General features: G+C 42.7%; 1 protein-coding gene across 7 annotated transcripts in view; it reads right to left on the minus strand.

The window, feature by feature from the left end:
• Positions 1–16,874: 16,874 nt before the first annotated feature.
• ENAH (ENAH actin regulator) overlaps positions 16,875–20,619 on the minus strand; it is an 87,615-nt gene continuing 83,870 nt past the window's right edge. For all 7 annotated transcript variants that reach the window (XM_079298826.1, XM_079298825.1, XM_079298824.1 and 4 more), the window contains 2 exons: positions 20,401–20,458; positions 16,875–19,880 (listed from right to left, as the gene is read on the minus strand). In XM_079298826.1, coding sequence (XP_079154952.1) covers positions 19,843–19,880; positions 20,401–20,458 — 96 coding nt within the window. In that variant the 3' untranslated portion in view covers positions 16,875–19,842. The remainder of the gene's footprint in view (positions 19,881–20,400; positions 20,459–20,619) is intronic.

A 20,619-nucleotide genomic window follows, 5' to 3' on the forward strand; every position in this document is an offset into this window, starting at 1 on the left:
GATTTGGGACCATCCCCAAGTTAGAGTTTTTTAGGGTTTGTTTGTTTGTTTGTTTGTTTTTAATGCAAGCTGTTACCTCTCGGTAGAAATAGCTTTTAGACATGCTCTCAAAGAAACCACAGACCAAGATCATGGTGAGCTGCTATGGGCTTCACCTCATGCTCTCAGGGGGTGGTTTCCTGCAGGGTCTTACAGATAGGGAGAAAATTGGACAGAGAGGAGAAACTCTGTAATGAATCAGACATCTTTTGCACAAAACACAGCTACTCTATTCAAAGCTGTGGTACTCTTGCAGTCTAGTCTGTGCAGTCTAATCTAGGCTCTATTTGGTCTCTGGTATACAGGATACAGAACAAAATTATTTAAAAATAGCAGGGGTAAAATTAACAATTACACAGATCAGTAGTATTGTAGTTGCTAGAGTACTATGCTGGTAAGAAACATAGGAGCATTATCCATATCCAACAGCACATTGAGGCTGTTATTGTATATTAATATATATATTATTATAACTGGTGTTACCATAATTCCATGTTCCTTTGGAATGCATATTTCCTGTAGTGTGTGATTGTCACTGAGCAGATCCCAACAGCCCCCTCACCTGTCTACTTTATGTGCCTGCACCCAGGGCCTGCCTTGGTGACACTGCTGCTGCAGGCTCCAGCTTGTTTTAGGGATGAACAGCCCACACATCGTTCACAGCATAGAAGGAAAAGGCAGGGACAAGTTTTCCTGGTTTCTTCCCTCTCCTTCATCCAAAGTTGCACCTCTCAGCTGTCCCCTGCAGCCAGCTCTTCCTCTCCTGTGCTTTCCGAGGCCCCTTGGAAAAACTTTCATGAAGACAGAAGAAATGAAGAAATTCAAGCCTTTTGTTCAGTCCTACCTCTGCGAAGCAGTGACTTCCACTTTCACTGAAAATAGGGGAAAAGTTGAATACGGCGCGATATCTTGTGTTTAGCAAGTGCTTTCTCCCCTTCCCAGGAGAAGGCAGGGCTGGAGCCTTACAGCAGTTTTCATCACAGATAATTAGCAGATAAATGCCATGTGTTTAACACACACCTAGTGTGAGAGGTCAAAGCCTCACCGATTGCTTGGCTTTCCCCGGGTCTAATTGCAGTCTGTCAAGCCAGAAACAAGGCAGGGTTTGGTAAATGTTCTTTTGTGCTCTGAGTGTGTTATCCCCTCTGGCTTTTTGCTGAGAAAAGTGTAATTTACCTTGAGCTCTCTCAGTTCTGTGTGGTCCTCCATCAGAGAGGGCTGCTAATGATGCAAACGCTGCCCACGGCACTGATCTTTACAGGCTGGCTCCGTGCACACACATGTGAACTGCTGATTCGGGTGGATTTGTAATCAGGGCAGTGAATCCAAGAATGAAGAGAGTTCACTTGCACAGCCTTGGCCAACCCAACCTGCTGCTTCCTGAGGCCTGAGGGCTGTTGCAGGGTATTGGTGCTGGGCACAAAGGACTCGGAGAACATCTCTGATCCCCAGGTGGACATTTGAAAAGAGCAAACCCTGTGGCCATTTTTATAGTGAGAGCTATCCTTCAGTTAATAATATATTAATAGCACCAGCACAGGGCAACAGTTCTCAATTCATACTAGTGCTGTATCATCAGCTTGTTAGATGCACGCAACAAATAAATCTTATTTTCCAGGTAGAATATGGAAAAATGGATTTACCTCTGTCTGTCTGCCTCAAGTTGCACTCAAGGTGGCTTTTAGATGTCTTCCTCAAAGAAGAGATAAAAGAAATGCAAATATTGAAAGGGCAGCAGATGCAGGTACAGAAATCATTTCATGAAGTCACTCCATTCTGGTTCTGCAGTCACTGAATTGTGGGGTTTCATTTATTGTGTGACAGATATCCCTGCAAGCCTTAGTGATGAAAGCTCTTTAAGCTCTTTGAAGGGAGAGTTGAGAGTTGCAACACCCACTAAAGCTGTTGCTATTTTTTTTTTTTTTTTTTTTTTTTTTTTTTTGGTCCCCACAGTTCCTGGGGTGTCCAGATGTCAGGACAAGTAAACTGTGGTGTAAGAGTTGCTCTGTTTTCCTCAGTCAGTGGCAGCACTTTCTCACAAAGCAGTTGGACCTGGCTGCCACCAAGGCATGGCCCGGGGTGCACTCCCTGCAGTGGTGTCCTGATGCAGCCCTGGGCTCGTTTCCAGAGCCAGGAGCCTGTGAAAGAATTTGTGTGTGTGTGTGTGTGTGTGTGTGTGTGTGTGTGGTGTGTGTGTGTGGTGTGTTTGGGAGCCAGGGCTTGTGCATTCTTCCCCAGCACACAGCTGTGACCTTGTCCTGCCCTACTTTAGATGTTGTTCTTGGGCTTATGCCCCGCTTAGCTAAGTAAAACTACGTCTGATTTACGAGGTGTTGGTCTTTAACATGATGTAAAAAAAAAAAAAAAAAAAAAAATCAAGGATGAGACATTTCTCATCCCTGTTCTTTCTCCCTTCCCACCCTTGTTTGTGGGAAATGACTTACAGTATAAAAACTTGCCCTGATGCTTCTTCCATGGTCTATTCCTTCCCCACCTGTACTTGATGCTGCTTAAGGGCCTTCAAGAGCAAATCCTGCATTTGCAGTGCCTCAGCACTGGTGTGTCATTTAATATATTGTACTTCTGCAACATGGTTGTAACGACCTGAAACACAGAAATATTTCTCTACCACTTCACAAGTGTAATTTCGGTCTGTGGTGATAAAAGGCACCAGTTTTTATCTGATTTCAGCCTTTTACATAGGCTGTAGAACGTTTCTACATAGGCTAATGCACATGTGGAGATGCTGAGCAGCACAGAAAGGATTGGTCCTGTGCTTACTGGATCCACCCTCAGCTTCCAGATAGTGCAGAAAGCAGGGAAGGCTGGCGAACTGGAGGAACTAATTTGGTGCATTCTTTTACCAGGAAACAGCATCCAGCTCAGAACAGCATGCATTGAACAAACAGATGAATTTTTATATGGAGGGAGCAGATCACAGCAGAAGCTGCGGGTGCGGCATAAACCCACAGGAATCCGCTCCTCTGAAAGCCCAGGAGACTCCAAGGGAATCAGTTGTTGTGAACAAGATGCAAACCCCCCCAGCACCATCGCTGCCCCCACAAAGGGATCCCGACACCGCTGTGACCTACATTGCTCTTGCCATCCCCGCGTTCTGCAGGGTGAGCACGCAGCTCCAGCAGCCAGCGCCGCATCATTAGCGGCTCGGGCAGTAATTGCAGGCATTGTGGAGCACTGGTGGGCTCGCAGGGCAGTGCCATAATCAAGGGAACGTATAGATAAGAACAATAATAGCATGCGGGGACTGGGAGGGAGATAACAAGAGGGTTATTGAAATGTGCTTGGAGGAGGAGAAAGATCAGCTCGGATAGGAGGGAATCAAACTGGCGTCTCTTTTAATTCAAGTTCAATCTCAGCTATAATCTGTACATTCAGGGCAAACTCAATTCAGACTACCAACAGACACATACACACCCCACTGTTTCATGTATGGAATTGAGCTAGACCACTTCTAGCTGCCCTAGAAATAGTTTTAAATGTGGATTTATATAAAGTTCTGAAAATATTCAGGAGTACATTTTTCTCTAGAAGATTTTTGTGTTGCTAGGCAGAAATGCAGGAAACATTCTGATTAAACCTTAGGCTCAGGGGACAGAATGGTGATTTAAGTTTTGATTACTGAAATATGTATTTTGTAAGAGATTTTTAAAGCATTGACAGTGTTCAGAAAATTAAAGGTTTTAACATCCTGGAAGCTACACATGAAAAAGCAGTGACATCCCTTTAACATTACACCTGTGGCTTCGTCAGCTGCACTTGGTAGCAACTTGTGCATATTTTGATTTTGGGGTGAGATGCAGCATTTTGTGCTAAGCCCCAAAGCCTGCCAGGTTTTATTGTATCCCATTTGCAGCGAGATACTTGTAACAAACATGCAGTAGAGCAGCATCAGTTCTAAAAGAACCTGCCTTAGAAAAAAGGAACCGAGGAACACGAGTTCCTGTGATTTTCTGGGTGCAGCTACACCTGTAGTTTGGTCATTTACTGCTTGCTTTCCTCCCCTTGCCCAAAATAAACAGCACTCACTTCACTGTCACATATTTAAATTCCTATAAATCCAACAACCAGGGCAGGACCTTCCCAGACACAGGACCCAAAGCACAGCTAACCTGAGGTGCTGGCACCAGCTGCACCTCCAGGACTCCCCATCCATTTCTCCCCCTGGGCTGCAGGAATCCAGAGCCTTGATAGTGGTTATCTTCTTTTCTTCTGCCTTCACTCAGAGACTGGATTGAATGCTCAAGAGACAGATTTCTTGTTCAGACTTGGTTGTTTATTGAATCTTATCTCCAGTACAGAGAGTTCTTCAGCACTTCTAGCTATCACGACAAAACAGAGAAAATGGAAGTGAATATAGCTGGCTGCAAGGTCTTTTAAAGGCTCACTATCTAATTAAAAGCTAAAATTTATATTATTTATACTTCTGATCCAATAACCAAACACCTGTGACCAACAGTGCAGCAGTAACTATACAGTCCAAAACCTACCTGCAATCATGAAGAAGAAGGAACAAGAAGGAAGAGACAATGCCCAAGAACATCCATCTTGTGCCATACCTATGACTAGATTCTAAAAACCCCAAATTCCAAACCCTTCACCATGTGAAATTACACACTTTATTCTAACTACACACTAGTGATTCTAACTCCATCACTCCAATTTGGAAGCCTTCCCCAGGGCCTCAAGTCAAAAGCAGTGTTCTCCTGGGGGTCAGTGTCAGAAAGCACTGAAAGTTTAAAACTCCCAGGCTCAACATTTCCCCAGCACTCGGGTTAGCAAGGAGGGCTTTAGTACGGAAAGCAGAGGGGGCGGTGAGCATGGGAAGTGCAGTGAGGTTCGGAGAGAGTTCAGAGCTGAACTTTTGGGAGGGGCCGGACCCGGGGCGCAGGAAATGAGCGCGGGGAGCTGCGCTGAGCCCCGCGGGGCCAGCTCTGCCCTGCCGGCTCCGTTCCGCCCTTGCTGCCCCCAGGACAGCCTGGGGGCACCTCAGAGGTGTGGGACGAGCGGCCAGGGGTTTTATTTTTGTTTTGGTTTGGGGTTTTTTGTGCGCTGTGGCCGATGGCCGCGCCCGTCGCGGCGCTCCCGATGGTTTCCTGTGCTGGCGCAGCCTCTGCAGCGAGGGGCTTTGCGAACAAAAGGAAGTGTCACTAATCTGCCGGGAATCAACCCCCCAGATGGCACGGCAAGAGTTTTAAAAAGGAATATATTGGGTTATTTAGGTCAGCGTTAAGCTGCTTTATGCCTTTTGTTCTTCTGCTCCCGAGCAGATCCTGTTGCAGTGTTCCCGAAGTGTGATATCCTGCATCAGAGCATCGGTCTTTTGAGTTGTCCTGATGAAAACCTCAGACAAAAATTGCTCTCTATTAAAATAGTCTGAGTAGTGCTGGGTTTATGCTTCATAAAAGTCCAGGGGTGCTTTGCTGTGTAATTTCTCTCATTTCCTGCTGTAGAGGATAAGTTACATGTACATATGGCTCTTGAAACTCTGCAGCAAAAAGGTAAATGGTATTGTTATAGTTATACTGCAGTACAACAGTAAGCCCATCTAGCTAATTTAGTGTTTCACCATGTAATTATAAAACACAGGTAGGTATCTTCTATTGAGATCTGAAACACTGAACCCAAACTGCATCTGTGCAGGTCTACTATGCCAAGTTAAAGTTTTCCCAGGGGAAAAACATGTATTTCAGATGATTGCTTTCCCCCTCCCCCCCCTTCCTTTTTTTGTAATTACTTACTTACTACTATAATAATTACTTATTATTTAAAATACATTTAATGCCATTTTAGATAGAACATGCAGCTTGAAACCAAACATATAATTTGGGTCTTCAAAGACAGCACCACTAGACTGCTGCTTTGAATTATACAGTAAAATGAAGTACAAGGATTTTAAAGTTTCTATTACAGTTGTTGCTCATTTACCAGTGATTTTGCATATAAAGAGGGGTGTAAACTGAACAGAATGCATCAAATGTATTTTTTTACATCACCTGGAGAACTGTGAGGGCCTTCTGCTTTAAAAGCAGACTCTGTGTTCTTTCACATGGTGTGTGAGATTCAGATGGCTCCGTACCTTATCTGGTGGGGTGAATAAAGAAGAGTTTTTCTTACTTAGTTCAAATTGCTGAATATTTTTCTCTGAAGTGACTTCTCTCAGCACTCAGAACAAGGTCTGTCCCCAGTGGTGAAGGACAATTCCCCAAGCTTGTACAGTGTTTGAAGCGTTTTCAGAGCAGTCTTAGTTCGAGTGAGATTTGCATGACATCCGCTCTCTCTTCCTCACACCTGCATCAGCAGCTGTAGGTGACCTCAGAGAGGCTGCACACATCTGGGTGAGTGCCAGGGAAACACTTACACAGCTGGAGACGTGCTCAGGACCCTTCAGTCCCTCCTCTTGCTTGCATTGCTCCTATCCTGGAACACATCCCTTCCTTGGACACTATCCCAGTGAAGAACATTGAAATCAACCAGCCTGACTATGGAAATACATCTGCCATTTTTCAGTTGTGGCAGACATCAAGAAAAGTGACTTCAGCTGGGCTGAGATGTTCTAGGACTGACATTGATTCAAGGAGAGCAAATCCTTAAAAGTAGGTAAGAATCAGTGGGTTCAGTCCATGATATTTAAAGCAAGGAATAGAACTCGTGAAGTGGATTGCAGGGAAATTCCAGCTGGAGCAAACCCAGGCCTCATCTAACCTTCATCTCAAAACAAGGCTAGTTGTGAGCTCAGGCCTGCTCACTCAGAGCTTTAAATGTCCTTGAAATGGCATTTTAAATAGGTCAGTGGAACATTCCTAAATGCCTGTACTAACACCCAGCAGTCCCACCCTGCATCACATCACTGCAAACACTGCAGTTGTTAACCTTGCCAGCAGATGCCACTGCAGGAAATTTGTTATAAAACACATTAAACTGTCAAGATAAGATTTTTTGTTACTTGGTACATCATGGTACCTACTCAGCAGCTTTCCAGAATTGCTTAAATCAGAAGCTGGTGGTTGGAAAAAAAACCACCTAATTCCTGTATAGCTGTCCCACTCTCTCAGGGGGCTGAGTTCTGTTGGGCTTGGTACAGAAACCACAGCATGGCAAAGAGTGAAGGTGCAGCAGAAAAGCTGGATGTGATGGGTGCTGGTCACTGCATTCAACCCCCTCTGGCAGATGCCACATGGACAGTGGGGGACATGACAAAAACAGCCACACTTGGAGCATCCTGCCTACAGTTTATGATGCCCAAATCCTTGGAGACCTGCTCAGGCAGTCTGAAGTATCACAGAATTGTGGAATAAGCTTAGCTGGAAGGTATCCATCAGGATCATTGAATCCAGCTTCTAGTCCTGCACAGGACACCCCAAGAATCCCACCCTGTCTTTCAGCTCCTTCCACAAGGAAGGAGCTAGTAAAGGGCTTGGGTTTTTTGTTAGTTACTTTCTGAAGTTTCACTGCGAGCTGTTGGTTCTTGATACAAGAAACCTGGCCAGGCACACACATGGAAATCCAACAATCAGCAGGCAGCAGCTACTCTGGGGAAGATCAAGCTCCACCTCTTCCAAAGCCTTTTCCTGGTGAGGCTCTCAGTCTCTGGACATCCTGACACTGCTCGGAGCAGGAAAGAGCAGTGCTGTTGCCAGTGATCTGCCCAGACAATGCATGTCTGTCCCTGGAGAGATTGTGGGAGAGTGGTGGAAGAACCCATCTGCCTTTCTTGGCCTACATTCGCTGGAGACAGACACTCAGTGACAGGAGAAGCCCAGCTGCTGCAACACTCCTGCCTGCTGCCAGCTCAGCAGCCTGAGCAGCCTTGATAAGGCTCAGAACTCAGCCTGGAGCTTGCCAGTGCAGCTCCATGCAGCAGCCAGGAGGAATCACCACACCCCAGCCTCCCCCAGTGCAGCAGCACCTTGGCTTTGTCTCCAGAGGAAACAAAGGAGTGTTGGGTTGGTGTGGCCAGAAATGTGTATTGTCACCATGTGTTAAAAACGGGTGGGGCAGTGATTCCTTATCTCCACAGCACCCATTATCTGCTAATGGGCCATCTTTAAAACCAGTTGGGGCAATCATCTTTATCTTTCCCACAACCCATCCTCCCTCCAGGCAGATATCATCTGCTGCTGGCCCATTCAGTCCCACTGTGTGACTGATAAAATTACATCATCCCACTGGGAGATGCTCCAGCCAGGGGGAGCAGCCAAGCCTTTCCTACCTAGATAAAAAAATGAGATTTTGGACAGAAGAATACCTTCTTTCCACTGTATTCCAGAGGAACACTGGACCTTTCCACATCATCACTGGGCCTTCAGAGGAAAACTGCACCTTCTACAGGAGCACTGCTCCAGCTGAACCACATCTGCCACTGCAGGAGGATGCAGCCACCATTTAATGGGACTGCTACCAAAACCCTGACTGTCAGGTTGTATTCTCACTCTGTCAGTGCTTTTTGAGATTGTTCTTTGTAATACTGTATTTCTATTTTAATTTTCCTAGTAAAGAACTGTTATTCCTAATTCCTATATCTTTGCCTGAGAGCCCCTTAATTTCAAAATTATAGTAATCTGGAGGGAAGGGGTTTACATTCTCAATTTCAAGAGAAGCTCTTGCCTTTATTGGCAGACACCTGTCCTTCAAACCAGGACAAAAGGGTGCAGAGGTGGGGTTGGGAGGTCAGGTGTGTGGGTCATGTGCTGTGATAAAGGTTGGGTGACATGGAGGTGGACCTGCAAATTGTGGAGCAATAATTAAGGGGTCACTGTTTCTGAGGAGAGTCATGCTGAGCACAGGAAGGTAAAAAAACCCACCTTAGAAAGGGGAATAGGAACAAGATGGACAACTAGGTATCCACACAGTCCCTGGACATCCTCTGATCTGAAGGAGCCTACCAGCTTCTGAAAGAGGTGGAGAGGGAGAGAAGCACTCACCTCCAGCAGAAAACTCTACCCCAGGCTACTGGATTTTTCAGAAGGGAATTTCTCTGCAGGTGCGTCCAAAGGAGTCCACTCCTCATGTGATGAGCTTCTTTTCCTTTGTAATCTCACTGATCCCCAGTTAAATGATGAAAACCTCCTTACAACAGCACCCACAGCAGTCAGGGAACTGGAACAAATCCCTTGGCATAAAAAAGAGCCCAGAGGCTCTTCTTGAGGAAAAACAGTCAAGAGTCTGAGAGGAATGGAGCCTCATGCTCTGGAGATGCTGTTTCTCCCCAGATTGGAAAGCTGAGATGGTGCCAGTCCCTCCTGGAGCTGGAGGTTTCCTTTATGGTACCAGCATGACCCTTGCCATCTACAGCTCATGGCTTTTTCCTGTTCCCAAGGTGCTTTCTTCCAGTCAAAAGAGGATCTCCTTTTCCTCAGCACCACTCCTGAGTTACTCCTCCACCTCTCCATGGCCAGAGCAGATTTTTAGGCAGATGAAGATTGCATCTGTTCTGCAGTAAGGTCTAACCCCCTAACACACCCCACTCTGTAGTAGCATCAACATTTACCTAACAAATATTGTTTCCAGGCTCCTGCCAGCTGCAGCTCTCACTTTACCAGCCCCCAAAGCCTTTTTGCCCTACCAGCTCAAACTCCACTGGCCATGGGATGGTACCACCTGTACATCTCTATTCTGAACACATGGGCAGGGTTAGGAGCTCACAAGACAATTGCTAACTTTGATTAACTGTGTTTGTGGCACACAAAGATGTTGCTTTGTGGCAGGAAATAACTCAAACCACAGAAACATTTCCTTTTCTTTCTTTTTCTCTTGAAATTTTAGCAGCAGGTTTTGGGGTCAGCCCCTTAGAAGTGTAGCAGTGTCACTCTCAGGTTTGTGCTGGAAGGTAAAATTTACATTTTGCCCTTCAGAAGATTCTACCTGAGTGTAACACCAACAGCTGAGGTCAAGAGCCACTGTCACTGGAGTAAAACAAAAGAAACAGAGGAATCATTTAATAAAATCCCTTAGAAAAATGAATTAATTGAGCAAAACCATCACTAACATGCACCAACTGCACATTTAGCAGAACTGAAGCAGCAGATGCAGATTTTCCCTTTTCCCCCAACAGCTATTGGTGTTTGTTGGTGCCCTACCATTGCCACTTTTTGTTTTAACAATTCTTTTGGAACATGACACAGTATCTGTGCATGTTCAATATAAATTTTGATCCATGGACAAAGCAGACTAAACACACAGGGTACATCTGGCTGTCAACAGACACTAAGTTCTCTCATCTGCACCTTTTTTGCACTTGAAAAAAGTGGAAATTTTTAATTGTGGGATTAAGTAGGAGTTCAGATTTATGGATTAAAAGACTGTCTGGAATTAAATTACTTTGCTAGACTAAGAAAATAGCAGATGTTGAATGGAAATACCACAAATTTCTTGTGATATCCCCTATGTAGTTTGCTAGGAATATTTAATCTGAGTATGGAAAATTCCTTTTAAATATGAGTCCTCACACAAGCAAAGCTTTGGTTTTGAATGAGAACAAAAGGGTCAGATCCTCTAATCAAAATCTCTCTATTACCACAATCTACTTTGTGTTCTTGCATGGATTTTCTTCAGACAAATGTGACAGAAACGTGGGGATGGATGGATCATGCAGGGAAACCCCACTCATTTCCACTCTTTCCTATGAAAAGCACACCATAAGACAGAGAGCCTTGGAACCTACAGTGATATTAATAATTTCTTGTAAGAAAAAAAAAAAGGATGACATTTTCCTTATTCCTGTCTTGGTGCAACACTGTCAGTGATCCTCTTGTCTCTGTGTCCCACACAGACTGCCATCCCATCAATCCCACTATATCCTGAGACCCTGGAAACTGGTCTTTGATCAGGTTTCCATTATAAACAGACTCTTATGTGTTTGGGAACAGAGGTCACACACAGGAACACTTTCTCCTAATGGGCCCATTGTATTTTTCCTGAAGCTGGCAAGGTGTAAACACACACATTATAATTTATTCCTTGGTTCCCACAGACCTTACTTTTCTTCTTCATGGGCTCCAGCTATTTTACACCTTTCCCATGACACAGCAGAATATTGTATCTGGAGGGGAACCACCCTGCCATTTGCTCCTGCTGCCGTTGCAGGGGGATTTCCCAACAATAATTAACTTCCCAATACACAATCACCTGAGCAACACTCCAGACTGAGCACTCCTGAGGGATGTTCCATGGGATTTTATTATGCCAAGCAGCACAGCCCACATCACCTGCCTCCCCCCTCCATAGCTCCAGACAGACTATTTTACCATTCATTCCAGCACCACTGGGTTTGGACAACAACAGAAGAAGATCCCATTGTGGTGGGAAGAGAATGAACACACCACTAACACAGCATTGTCAATAAAGCCCCAGTAAACCCCCAGGGAGGAACAGGTCTGCTGGAACCTAAATCTAATTATTGATAGCAAATAACCCAAATCATCAAGGCCAAGGGTCATGGATGAAGAGGGGAATCAAGAAAAAAAAAAAAAGTTAAAAAAAAAAAAAGAGCCAAAAAAACCACCAAACCCAAAGTCAGGTAAGAGCCATTTAATAATTGACAGTAACTAATGGAGAGAGAAATAAACCCCAAGGGAAACAAGGGATGCACAACACAGCTTAGGCTCTGCCATGAGCTAGGAAAACCTTCTCAACAGGCAAGTGAGAGGATGCTGGGGGAGGAGATTTAGGAAGCCTGGAGGAAAAACATGAATTCATATCCATGTGTCTATCTTTAAAGATGAAATTAAGCTTTAAAAGACCATGAGCAGTCTGAACAGTCACCCCTGCCTCTTCTAAAGCTGTTTTAAGACTAAAATCACCTAGTGGAAATTGCTGTCCAGATTTGGAAGGCAACAGCTCCATTAACAGTTCAGCTGCTCCAAAGGGTATTTTCAAGAGAAAAATTGAAATTAACTCGAACATGAAATCTATATGCAGGTAACAAAATACAAAAAGACTGTTTCTAAGCCACAGTTTGCAATACAGAATCTCAGTCTGGCTGTGATGCATCTGTGCAGCACTTAAGTGAAGTTTTCCTCTGGAAGCATTAACTAATGACATTAAAAAATCCCCTCTGAACTAACTGAGTAATGGGAGCATTTTCATTCCCTTTAAAGCAGACCTATAGCCATTTCTGGAATTCTGGTGAGGAACCTCTCCCTAAAGAGGGATTTCCCTTACCAGTTGCAAATTTAGTGCTAGTGGAACTCAGCAGCAGAGCTCCAAATTCCCTCAAGGCTTGCAGTGTCTGCACCCCCCTGCAATGCCAGCTCCAAACTGCACCAGCTGGAGGTGCCATCCAGCCCCTTGCTCAAAAAGGAACCCTTACTTGCCAGTAATTGCTGTTTATTTACTCAATATCTCTAATTCAGCTATTCCAGCTATTCAGATTGCCAGTAAAAAAAAAAAAAAAAAAAAAAAAAAAAAAAAAAAAAAAAAAAAAAAAAGGTGCAATTTCCTGCAATTCACGTTATATTTTATTGCTTAAATATTTTTCATAGATGCATAAAAATGGTGACCAGTGTTTACTAGATTTTAGTAACTACAAGATGATTATATCTGATGGCTGGGAACATTTCAGACTAAAAGAACCCAAACTAGTATTGACTTCAGAGAAGCTGAGAATATTCAGGGCTTGAACATGTGCAATGTTTTTCTTCCTGACAGCTGAGAGCATCAGGAAGGGAAACCTTCATGGTTTGGTCCAGTAAACAAAGCACAAACCCTTTTGCCTTTAGAGTAATGTAGAGGGTAAATTTGCTTTTTCTATTGACTTACTTGCTCTAAAGGTTGCAGGCTGGCATCAAGGAAAAGCAATGACCTCGTGACATGAAGCTGTCCTTCAGCAGATCCATAAAATGCAATTATTACACAATGGAAAAGCCCAATTTTCCTGGTGGTGCTCAGGGCTTCAGGGCCAGGCTGTGCTGGATCCTGCAGTGCTCAAAGCCATGCCCCTGCCAGGCTCTGCCTTCACACCTGAACCCATCTCCTTTTAGGCTAGCCAAATATGTAAAAACCATGATTATGGTCAAGTAGCTCACCTCTAAAGAAAAAATGGCATAAAAGTGGAAAGTAATGCAGCAAGAAATTAGAGTAAATTTGAAGTGCTCATTCCCTTTCTCTTATTCTCCTCTGGCTTTCCACACACACAGAATGCTTGGAACACACAAAACTCAGATGCTCCAATCAACATTAATTGTTTTGACCATGCTAAGTGTGACACTATCTTTGAAACCTTTTGCAACTCTATTCCTTCATTTTCAAGGAAGGAATTTGCATTTTTGTCTGTCAAAATCCCTCTTTTCTGGATTCTTCTCATCTGCCTACCACTGCTATGGATTTGTGACTTCCCCACCTCCTTGCCCTGAAGGTGCAGTACCCCAACTCCATCCCTAAGTTAACCAATAAATTGCAGAACTGTCTTGTTTTCAGCTTGCAAGTTATTTTGTAGAGGTTTTTAAAGAGTGTTTTAATTTTTTTAAAGTAATTTATTTAAAGAGTCCTTGAAAGCTGTCACTGGTATGCAGTGTGCTCCCCTTGCTTGTATTTTGAGATGTGTGTGGGCATGTGACCTTGTGAAGATTTGGTGTAAGTTTGCCACCACAGCTTCACAAAAGCTCTCCTGACTCCATAAGGCCTGAGAAAAGCATTTAAATCTCTGAAGGAGTTTGTTTCCCCCCATAAAACAGAACAACAAAAGCAAATTTTAAGGCCTCCCTCAACAATTCTGCCTCCAGAAATGTCTCGAGCACACCCTGAGCTGTCAGGTTAGGGAGATACCCCAATCTCTGACTGTGTTATCTCTTTAATAACAGGCTTTAGGATGAAAACAAAAGAAAAAGGGTGACAAGCAGTGGATTTCCTTTCCCTGCTGGACTAAGACCTGATCATCAGACAATGAACCTGTGCATCCATGGCTGACATGGATTTATTAGCCAGCATTTATTAGGCACTGCACCTCCCTTATCCCTGAACTTCCAGTGTCCAACAGGACTGAACTGGGCACGATGGTCACCTCCTCCTCACTTCACTAAGTCACAGAACAGCCAATCTCAGTTTTCTGAGAGCCTAACTTCTACTTCAAGTCACTTTTGGGAGGTGGAACACACAAACTGGCTGTGGCTGAGACATTCAGTCCCATACAGCTGAGACGGTAAGAGCAGGATATTGAAAGGTTCTCACCTCTGAGAATCCAAACTCTGGTTGCATTTCTGTCATCACTCTGCCATGTAAAATTCTATTTAACTTCTCCAACCACAAGGCTTCCTTACAGTGACAGACACCCCTAGATCCAGTCAGGAGCCATTTATGAATGTGTCTGCAGCCCCTTTTCCTCAGGAGGGCTTTTGGGGCTGGTTCTGCAGCATCACAGGCCTTACCAAGCAATGTAGGGTCTAAGGTTTCACAAGAATAGGACTGGGGAAAAAAAATGTCAAGTAACAGAAAATTTGCCTTCAACAGAGGTAAATTTTTTTTTCACTTCCTAGCCCTACAGTGATGGGCAAGCAGCCTTCAGACTGCCCAGAAAGCCACCCCTCCTGACTATCTCAAATTGTGGATTCTATCAGCATCCAGAGCAGGTTTAAAAGCTGTCTGTGTTTTCAAGCCTCTTGCAGCCCATTCATTCCAGCAGCACCCTTCCCTACATGTAGACTGAACACTTCCAGAATCCCTTACACTTCTCTTCCTGTACCCACTTCCTCGCTATTTCTTTTTTACTCTGCTTGTGTCAGCAGGACAATTCCCAGAGACTCTGCAAGGAAAAGCAGTTCCACTTACAGCACAGACAACTTTCCTGCTGAGTTGATGTTGTTCAGGGAATAGCTGGGCACTTAAGTGGCTTCAGCTGGCTGGTGATAAAAAGTCACATTAAAGATGGCAAACACCAGATGATGATGGGAGACCCCTTCCAACTCTACTGAGCTTGAGCAGCTGAGGGAGCAACCTGCAGTCACAAAGAGAAGTGAAAATGTCACACAGGAGACAGCTCTAAAACAGGCTGAGAGGGGAGGAGAGGCTGGTGCCCACCACTGGGTAACAATGATGGCAAAATTATGCACCTTGGAGAAAAGCACAGCCCAGCTACAACAGCTGCTCCACATCTTCTCTACTGAACAGTTTATCAGTAGGACACGAGAATAACACTAAGAACCAGGACACCAAGCTCTAAACATATAATGACAGAGTTCAACTGGGATCCAGTTATAAAAGGGAGGAAATTTCCAAAGTTCCTTGACTTTCAGCCTCACTGTGACTACCAGCTTGCCTGTGCAATGGAAGATGCTGATTACCAGGGATCCTGCAGACTGGGCTCTGACTGTAAGGTTTGCCTGAGCTTTCCCAACATCCAGAACCAACCCTCCTCACCATATATTGGAAAATCACATCAATTTCTATTACACATGTTTTTAATTAAGATTATAAACCTAGACTGACTTGAATACATCTTCTGATGTATCAATTTCAACAGTCTCAGGTGACCATTTCCATTGTGTTAAAATCATTAACTCCTGGTAGCTCCTCGTACAGGCTGACTTAAAAACATGCTCTTCTGAATGTGCAAATACACGTTGTGACAGTATTGATTTAGCATACTACTTCTCTCTCCCTTAAGGCTCACAGATCACATGTATAAGAAGCCTCATTTCCCAAAACCATTCCTTAAGACAAACAATTTAAGTGATCTTTAGCCTGTGCTTCAAGAACTTTGAGCTGGCTCCAGATCCTCCAAAATCACTGACTTCTCCCTTTTGACCTTCTCTCCATCACCTCCTGCCCAGCAACAGCCTACAGAATCAGGAAAATTTACTGCCTCAAAAGGAATTGTTAAAGTCTTCAGTAAAAAGCCACTTTGGAAAAAACTTTTCTTGCTTCCCCATCTTGTTCACCTACTGAAAAATGAGGCCATCTTCTTGATTTTGCATTTTCTTTGCATGATGAGATGAAGAAGACACTGGCAAACAATATTCAGCACTGGAACTGAGCCCAATTAAACATTTCCAGAAGAGCCCATGACAATCCCTACAGACCATCTCCCTACCTTTTAATATACAACTTTTTAAAAGTAGCTACTGTCCATCTCTTGACTCTGATGGCCTGAGTTGGTAACACTGTTAGGACATTTAAATCAAAAATGTTTATACTTGGTGCCTGAACACTGCCCCAAGAACAGCAGACCATTTTAGAATCTATGACAATTTTATTTAAAAAACCCCAAACCTTTGTAACTCATTAAGGTTGGTGCCAAACCTGGCAGTGGGACCAAGGTTTGCCAAACAACAGCAGCAGTGAAGTACAGCTTCAGGATGTCAAGTCAAGGACACATGAACAGCTCTGCTCAGTGTTCTGCTGTAAGACAAATTGAGCAAAACTGTCCTTAGTGCACAGAAATCTCTAATGAGCTCCCATGGCAGGTTTGCTTTATTACCAGTATTGAAAATAAGTCATGAACATAAAAGCAGCAAGAGAAGAAGTCAGACTGACTGCAATTATTTCCTCCCTCAGTCTTTCCTTCTCCCTCCCACACTCTCCATGGATACAGAGACCCAAGTGTGTATATACCATGTGAGAATGTAAATCACATCATACATTTGACATTAATTTTAATTTATGTACAGCAGTTACCATTCATGAATGTACACAGTCCCTGCAGTTACATTCTTTATAAGGTTAAGTCTTCACTGTTCTCTACTGGATCTTCTGATGGAGAAACAGGAAGGAGAGGTGGAATCAAGGAGTAAGGAATGATCACAGTCATTAAAAACCTGGGGATTTTGAGTAGTAAATCTCAGAGAGTCTTCTATGAGGTTTCAGAAATAAATGGTGGCAACGTGTATATATTGCAATTTTATTTCATTCGCTCAAACAAAACGTTAGCATGTAAGAAATTTAAAATGACACAATATGATAAAAATAGCAGAGAATGAACTGAGAAACTAAAAAGAAGGTAAACCTAAATGCATGAAAAGTCAACATTCATTAGTGAACAGCTTCAGTCTTTGATTGACACTTGATAACTTGAAAACAACGAACTGGAAATCATCATGACTGTCTGAAGAGATTTCAGCACCAGCACTAAGGGTTTTACATTCAGTTGGTTTGCAGTTGACTCGGTAGCCACTTGTCTATAGTGCAGGTTTATCACAGGTCAGATCACAGTGTTGAGGAAAGCAACGCCCTCCTGGCATTAGGAAGGATCCCTTAAACTGCCCTCAGCTTAAGACATCCATTGTACAAAAGCACAGAACCACCACAATATGGTTTTTAAAGAACTTAGTCACCAGTAAGCAAAGTAATCGTAGCTTCTGCAGTTCATTTTCAATACTGAAATCTCTGAAAATGGTGTAACTGTCAGTAGGTCAGGAAATGTCTACAGTAATCTTTAATTCAATCCAATTTTCTGGAAAGAACCAGTTCTGCAGGTTGGGATTACAGAAAGTATGTACGTAGAAGCAGCACAAAAAGACAACATCTGTTCCTTTTTCTTTTAAACAGAAATCATGTTAATTGTAGACCAAGGCACAAAACGTTTAGTGCATAAGCCAGTTCCTTGCACAATCTAGAAGTTCAGCCTTTAATTTTGGACCACTTTTAGCCATCCATGCTATTCCACTATGTAACTCCTGAACCCTCCTAGAAACGAATCAAACATGATTTCTGACAAGGGTAAACATCCTTACTGCTCAAAAAGTCTGTGTAAAACAAAAAAAGCTACATCAACAAAGATGAAAATGCCTCCTCTTGTTTTGAGAAAAACAGTACTTGACAAGCTTACTATGGATTTTTTCTTTTTAATGCCTTCAATAAATGCATGCAGAAAAGTGATGTTGTTTCTCCTCTTAATTAAAAAAAAAAAAAAAAAAAAGGAGTTAGGGAATATTTCCACTTAGAATCTGAACCTATAAGATCAGGCAATGTTTGAATGGGAGAAAAATTCCTGTTGAAGCTTTTCTGAAGCTGTTAAGTGCTGTTTTGCTTTGGTGTTCAGCACTCTAGACAGTTTGCCATTGAAAGCATCTGTGTCATGAATGGAGTTGCCTGTACTTGTAAGCAACACTCTCCACAAGCTGTAAGTAAACTTTTCTTTTGGATCAGCACAGATTCCAAAGCAAACACATTGGAAAAATAGACAGTGCAAAGGAAAAGGGAAGATTTTGATCTATATTCCTTGTCCAAAGCACTACAAAGTCAATTTGCAGAACTTCTGTTCCACTGAAAATTAAAAAATAAAATAATAAAAATAAAAAATTTATACTCAAAATTGAAAACTCTGGGAAAGAGAGAGGTATCACCTCCCCTAAAAATGATTCCCAAATTGTTGAGCAAAACCAACAGCATTTCACTGCTGGTTTTTTTCAGGGTTTGTCGTGTGGAGCTGTGGGGGTTTTTGTTGGTTTTAAGGTTTTTTTGGAAAGGAGGGTGGCAGATAAATCAGGAGGAGAATGGGGCCATTTACTGTGACCTGATTGTTCTCAGGTTAACTACTGCTGTTCTGTTCCACTGAACAACCAAAAAAAAGGAGTCTCAGAAAAGAGTGAAGCAGAGTCATGGTGAAAAGGTGAAGGACAATGCACTTAGACAGGGGCATCCTCAGCAAATCAGATGCCAACAACATTTTTTCTCTCACCGAGAAACGAGTTCAGTTCACCTGGGAGTTTCAGAACAATTATTGGAAGTTATTACTGAATTTCAAATAGAAAACTGAAAAAAGATACAAAAGGATCAAGTACCTGGTTCCATTAACATGGTTACTGATAAAAGTCATGTTTTCCTCATTATTACACATGCATGTAAGATGAAGAAAAAGTGTAGAAAGTAATAAAAATGTGTCACCTTCCCCCTCCCTCTTCCCACATCTTTCTGGGCATAAATTAAGCCTTACAAATGAAAAGGCTACTCTGTGACATGCAATTTTTCTTTTAATTAAAAAGCTGGCTGTGTTGTGTTACATTACAAAATGTCCACATGCATAAATCTAAAAAAAGCCCCAAAATCTACTGTAAATCTACAACATACTAATGATTTACATTTGACTGCTGATTCGCTTTATGTCGAAGTCTTAGATTTGGTAAAGCATCGTAACAATGTAGGAAGGCATCTACATCTTTAAACTCTGGACTGTATTTGCTTTTTTTTTCCTTTTTATTTTCCTAGAAAATTGCATGAAGGCTAACTAGAGAGGCTTCCTATCATAAAATTCCAAAATCTTGATATGTCATCACCGTCTAGGTCACCCTTGCTTACAAATATTGCCCTTTAAAAGCACGTGTCTCTAATTGCTCCTTGTCTCGTGAACTGAACCTCTACACATCTGATCTCTTAAATTACTCATGGAAATATCAGATATGATAGGAAGACAAACCTGAGATACATTTGAAGTACAACAGTATAACTTGCTAACTCCTTCATTAATAAAGAAAACCTCTCTGAAAAGCCTTCCCAAGCTTTTCCCTGTTTGTTTTTTTTTTGTCTTAACAACAAATTCTGAAACATGTGCAATTTTATCTTGACATGAGTAGACTTCAAAGCACTGTGATCTTGTCTGATAGATGTAGGAATTTCTGCATAATCATTACAGTAACTTTAAGAGTCTTTTCCACCCTGCTGTAAAGGTCAGAAAAAAGCTGCAAACTAGGAGGGGAATAGCATTATCACCAGAGTGATGTGTCTGAAGCTTTTCAGAATAGGTTGTTTCTCCCTCCTTCCAAGTGTCTGTCTGTCTCCGTTTTCTTCTAACAGCTCACAAAACGTAGTCAGTTTTATATCAAGTTAAAGAGTCACATCAGCTTAGTATGAGTCTTTCTATGCAGTATTGGACTTGCTGAGTTCCTGCCTGATAGCTGCAGAGAGACAGAGACAGAGTTAGCAAATCAAATACAGTCAGGGCAGGAAGCTGGAACACACAACTGGCCCCTCAAAGCAGGCTCACCCTGCTCTCAACACTAATAACCAACAGATCAAAGAGGTAACTGAAAGCTGGAAGTACAATTCTCCTCTGAATATCACTAGTTTTGAAATATGTACCTCATCAGCTCTGGATTATTGAAAAATAACCCACCCACCACCATATGATACCAAGGACAACTTCAAATAACTCAAATACAGCATCACTTTAACCACTCTTAAAAGACATATGGGTGTCAATGTTCTACTACAACAAAACCCCCAGGAGAGAAATCACTGAAGCACATCAATTGGAACAGGTCTGGCACCAGTGGTTTGCCATGAGATTAAAAAAAAAAAAAAAAGCTACTTTTACCAATAAATCACTCTCAGGCTACCAACACACTGCAGTTATATTTTAAAGCACCTGCAGCTACTCTAGAACTGAGCAGCAGCACTGAACAGAGCAATACTTACCATCAATGAGTTCTTCCTTTAATTTTGTTAACTCCTTCCTCATTTCATCTAAAATGTCCTAAAATGTGTCAGAGCATAAATAACAGATTAGCAAACAGATTAGTTATGCCACCTGTAAATTTCTGTGGAGAGAAATCCAGAATTCTCCCACTACAATCCTTCCCATTAATCTTTAATCCTTCTGAGATGCATAACCCACCCCTCAGCTTCCAAGTTAAT

The sequence above is a fragment of the Erithacus rubecula genome (assembly GCF_903797595.1).
Source record: "Erithacus rubecula genome assembly, chromosome: 2".
Classification (NCBI taxonomy): Eukaryota; Metazoa; Chordata; class Aves; order Passeriformes; family Muscicapidae; genus Erithacus; species Erithacus rubecula.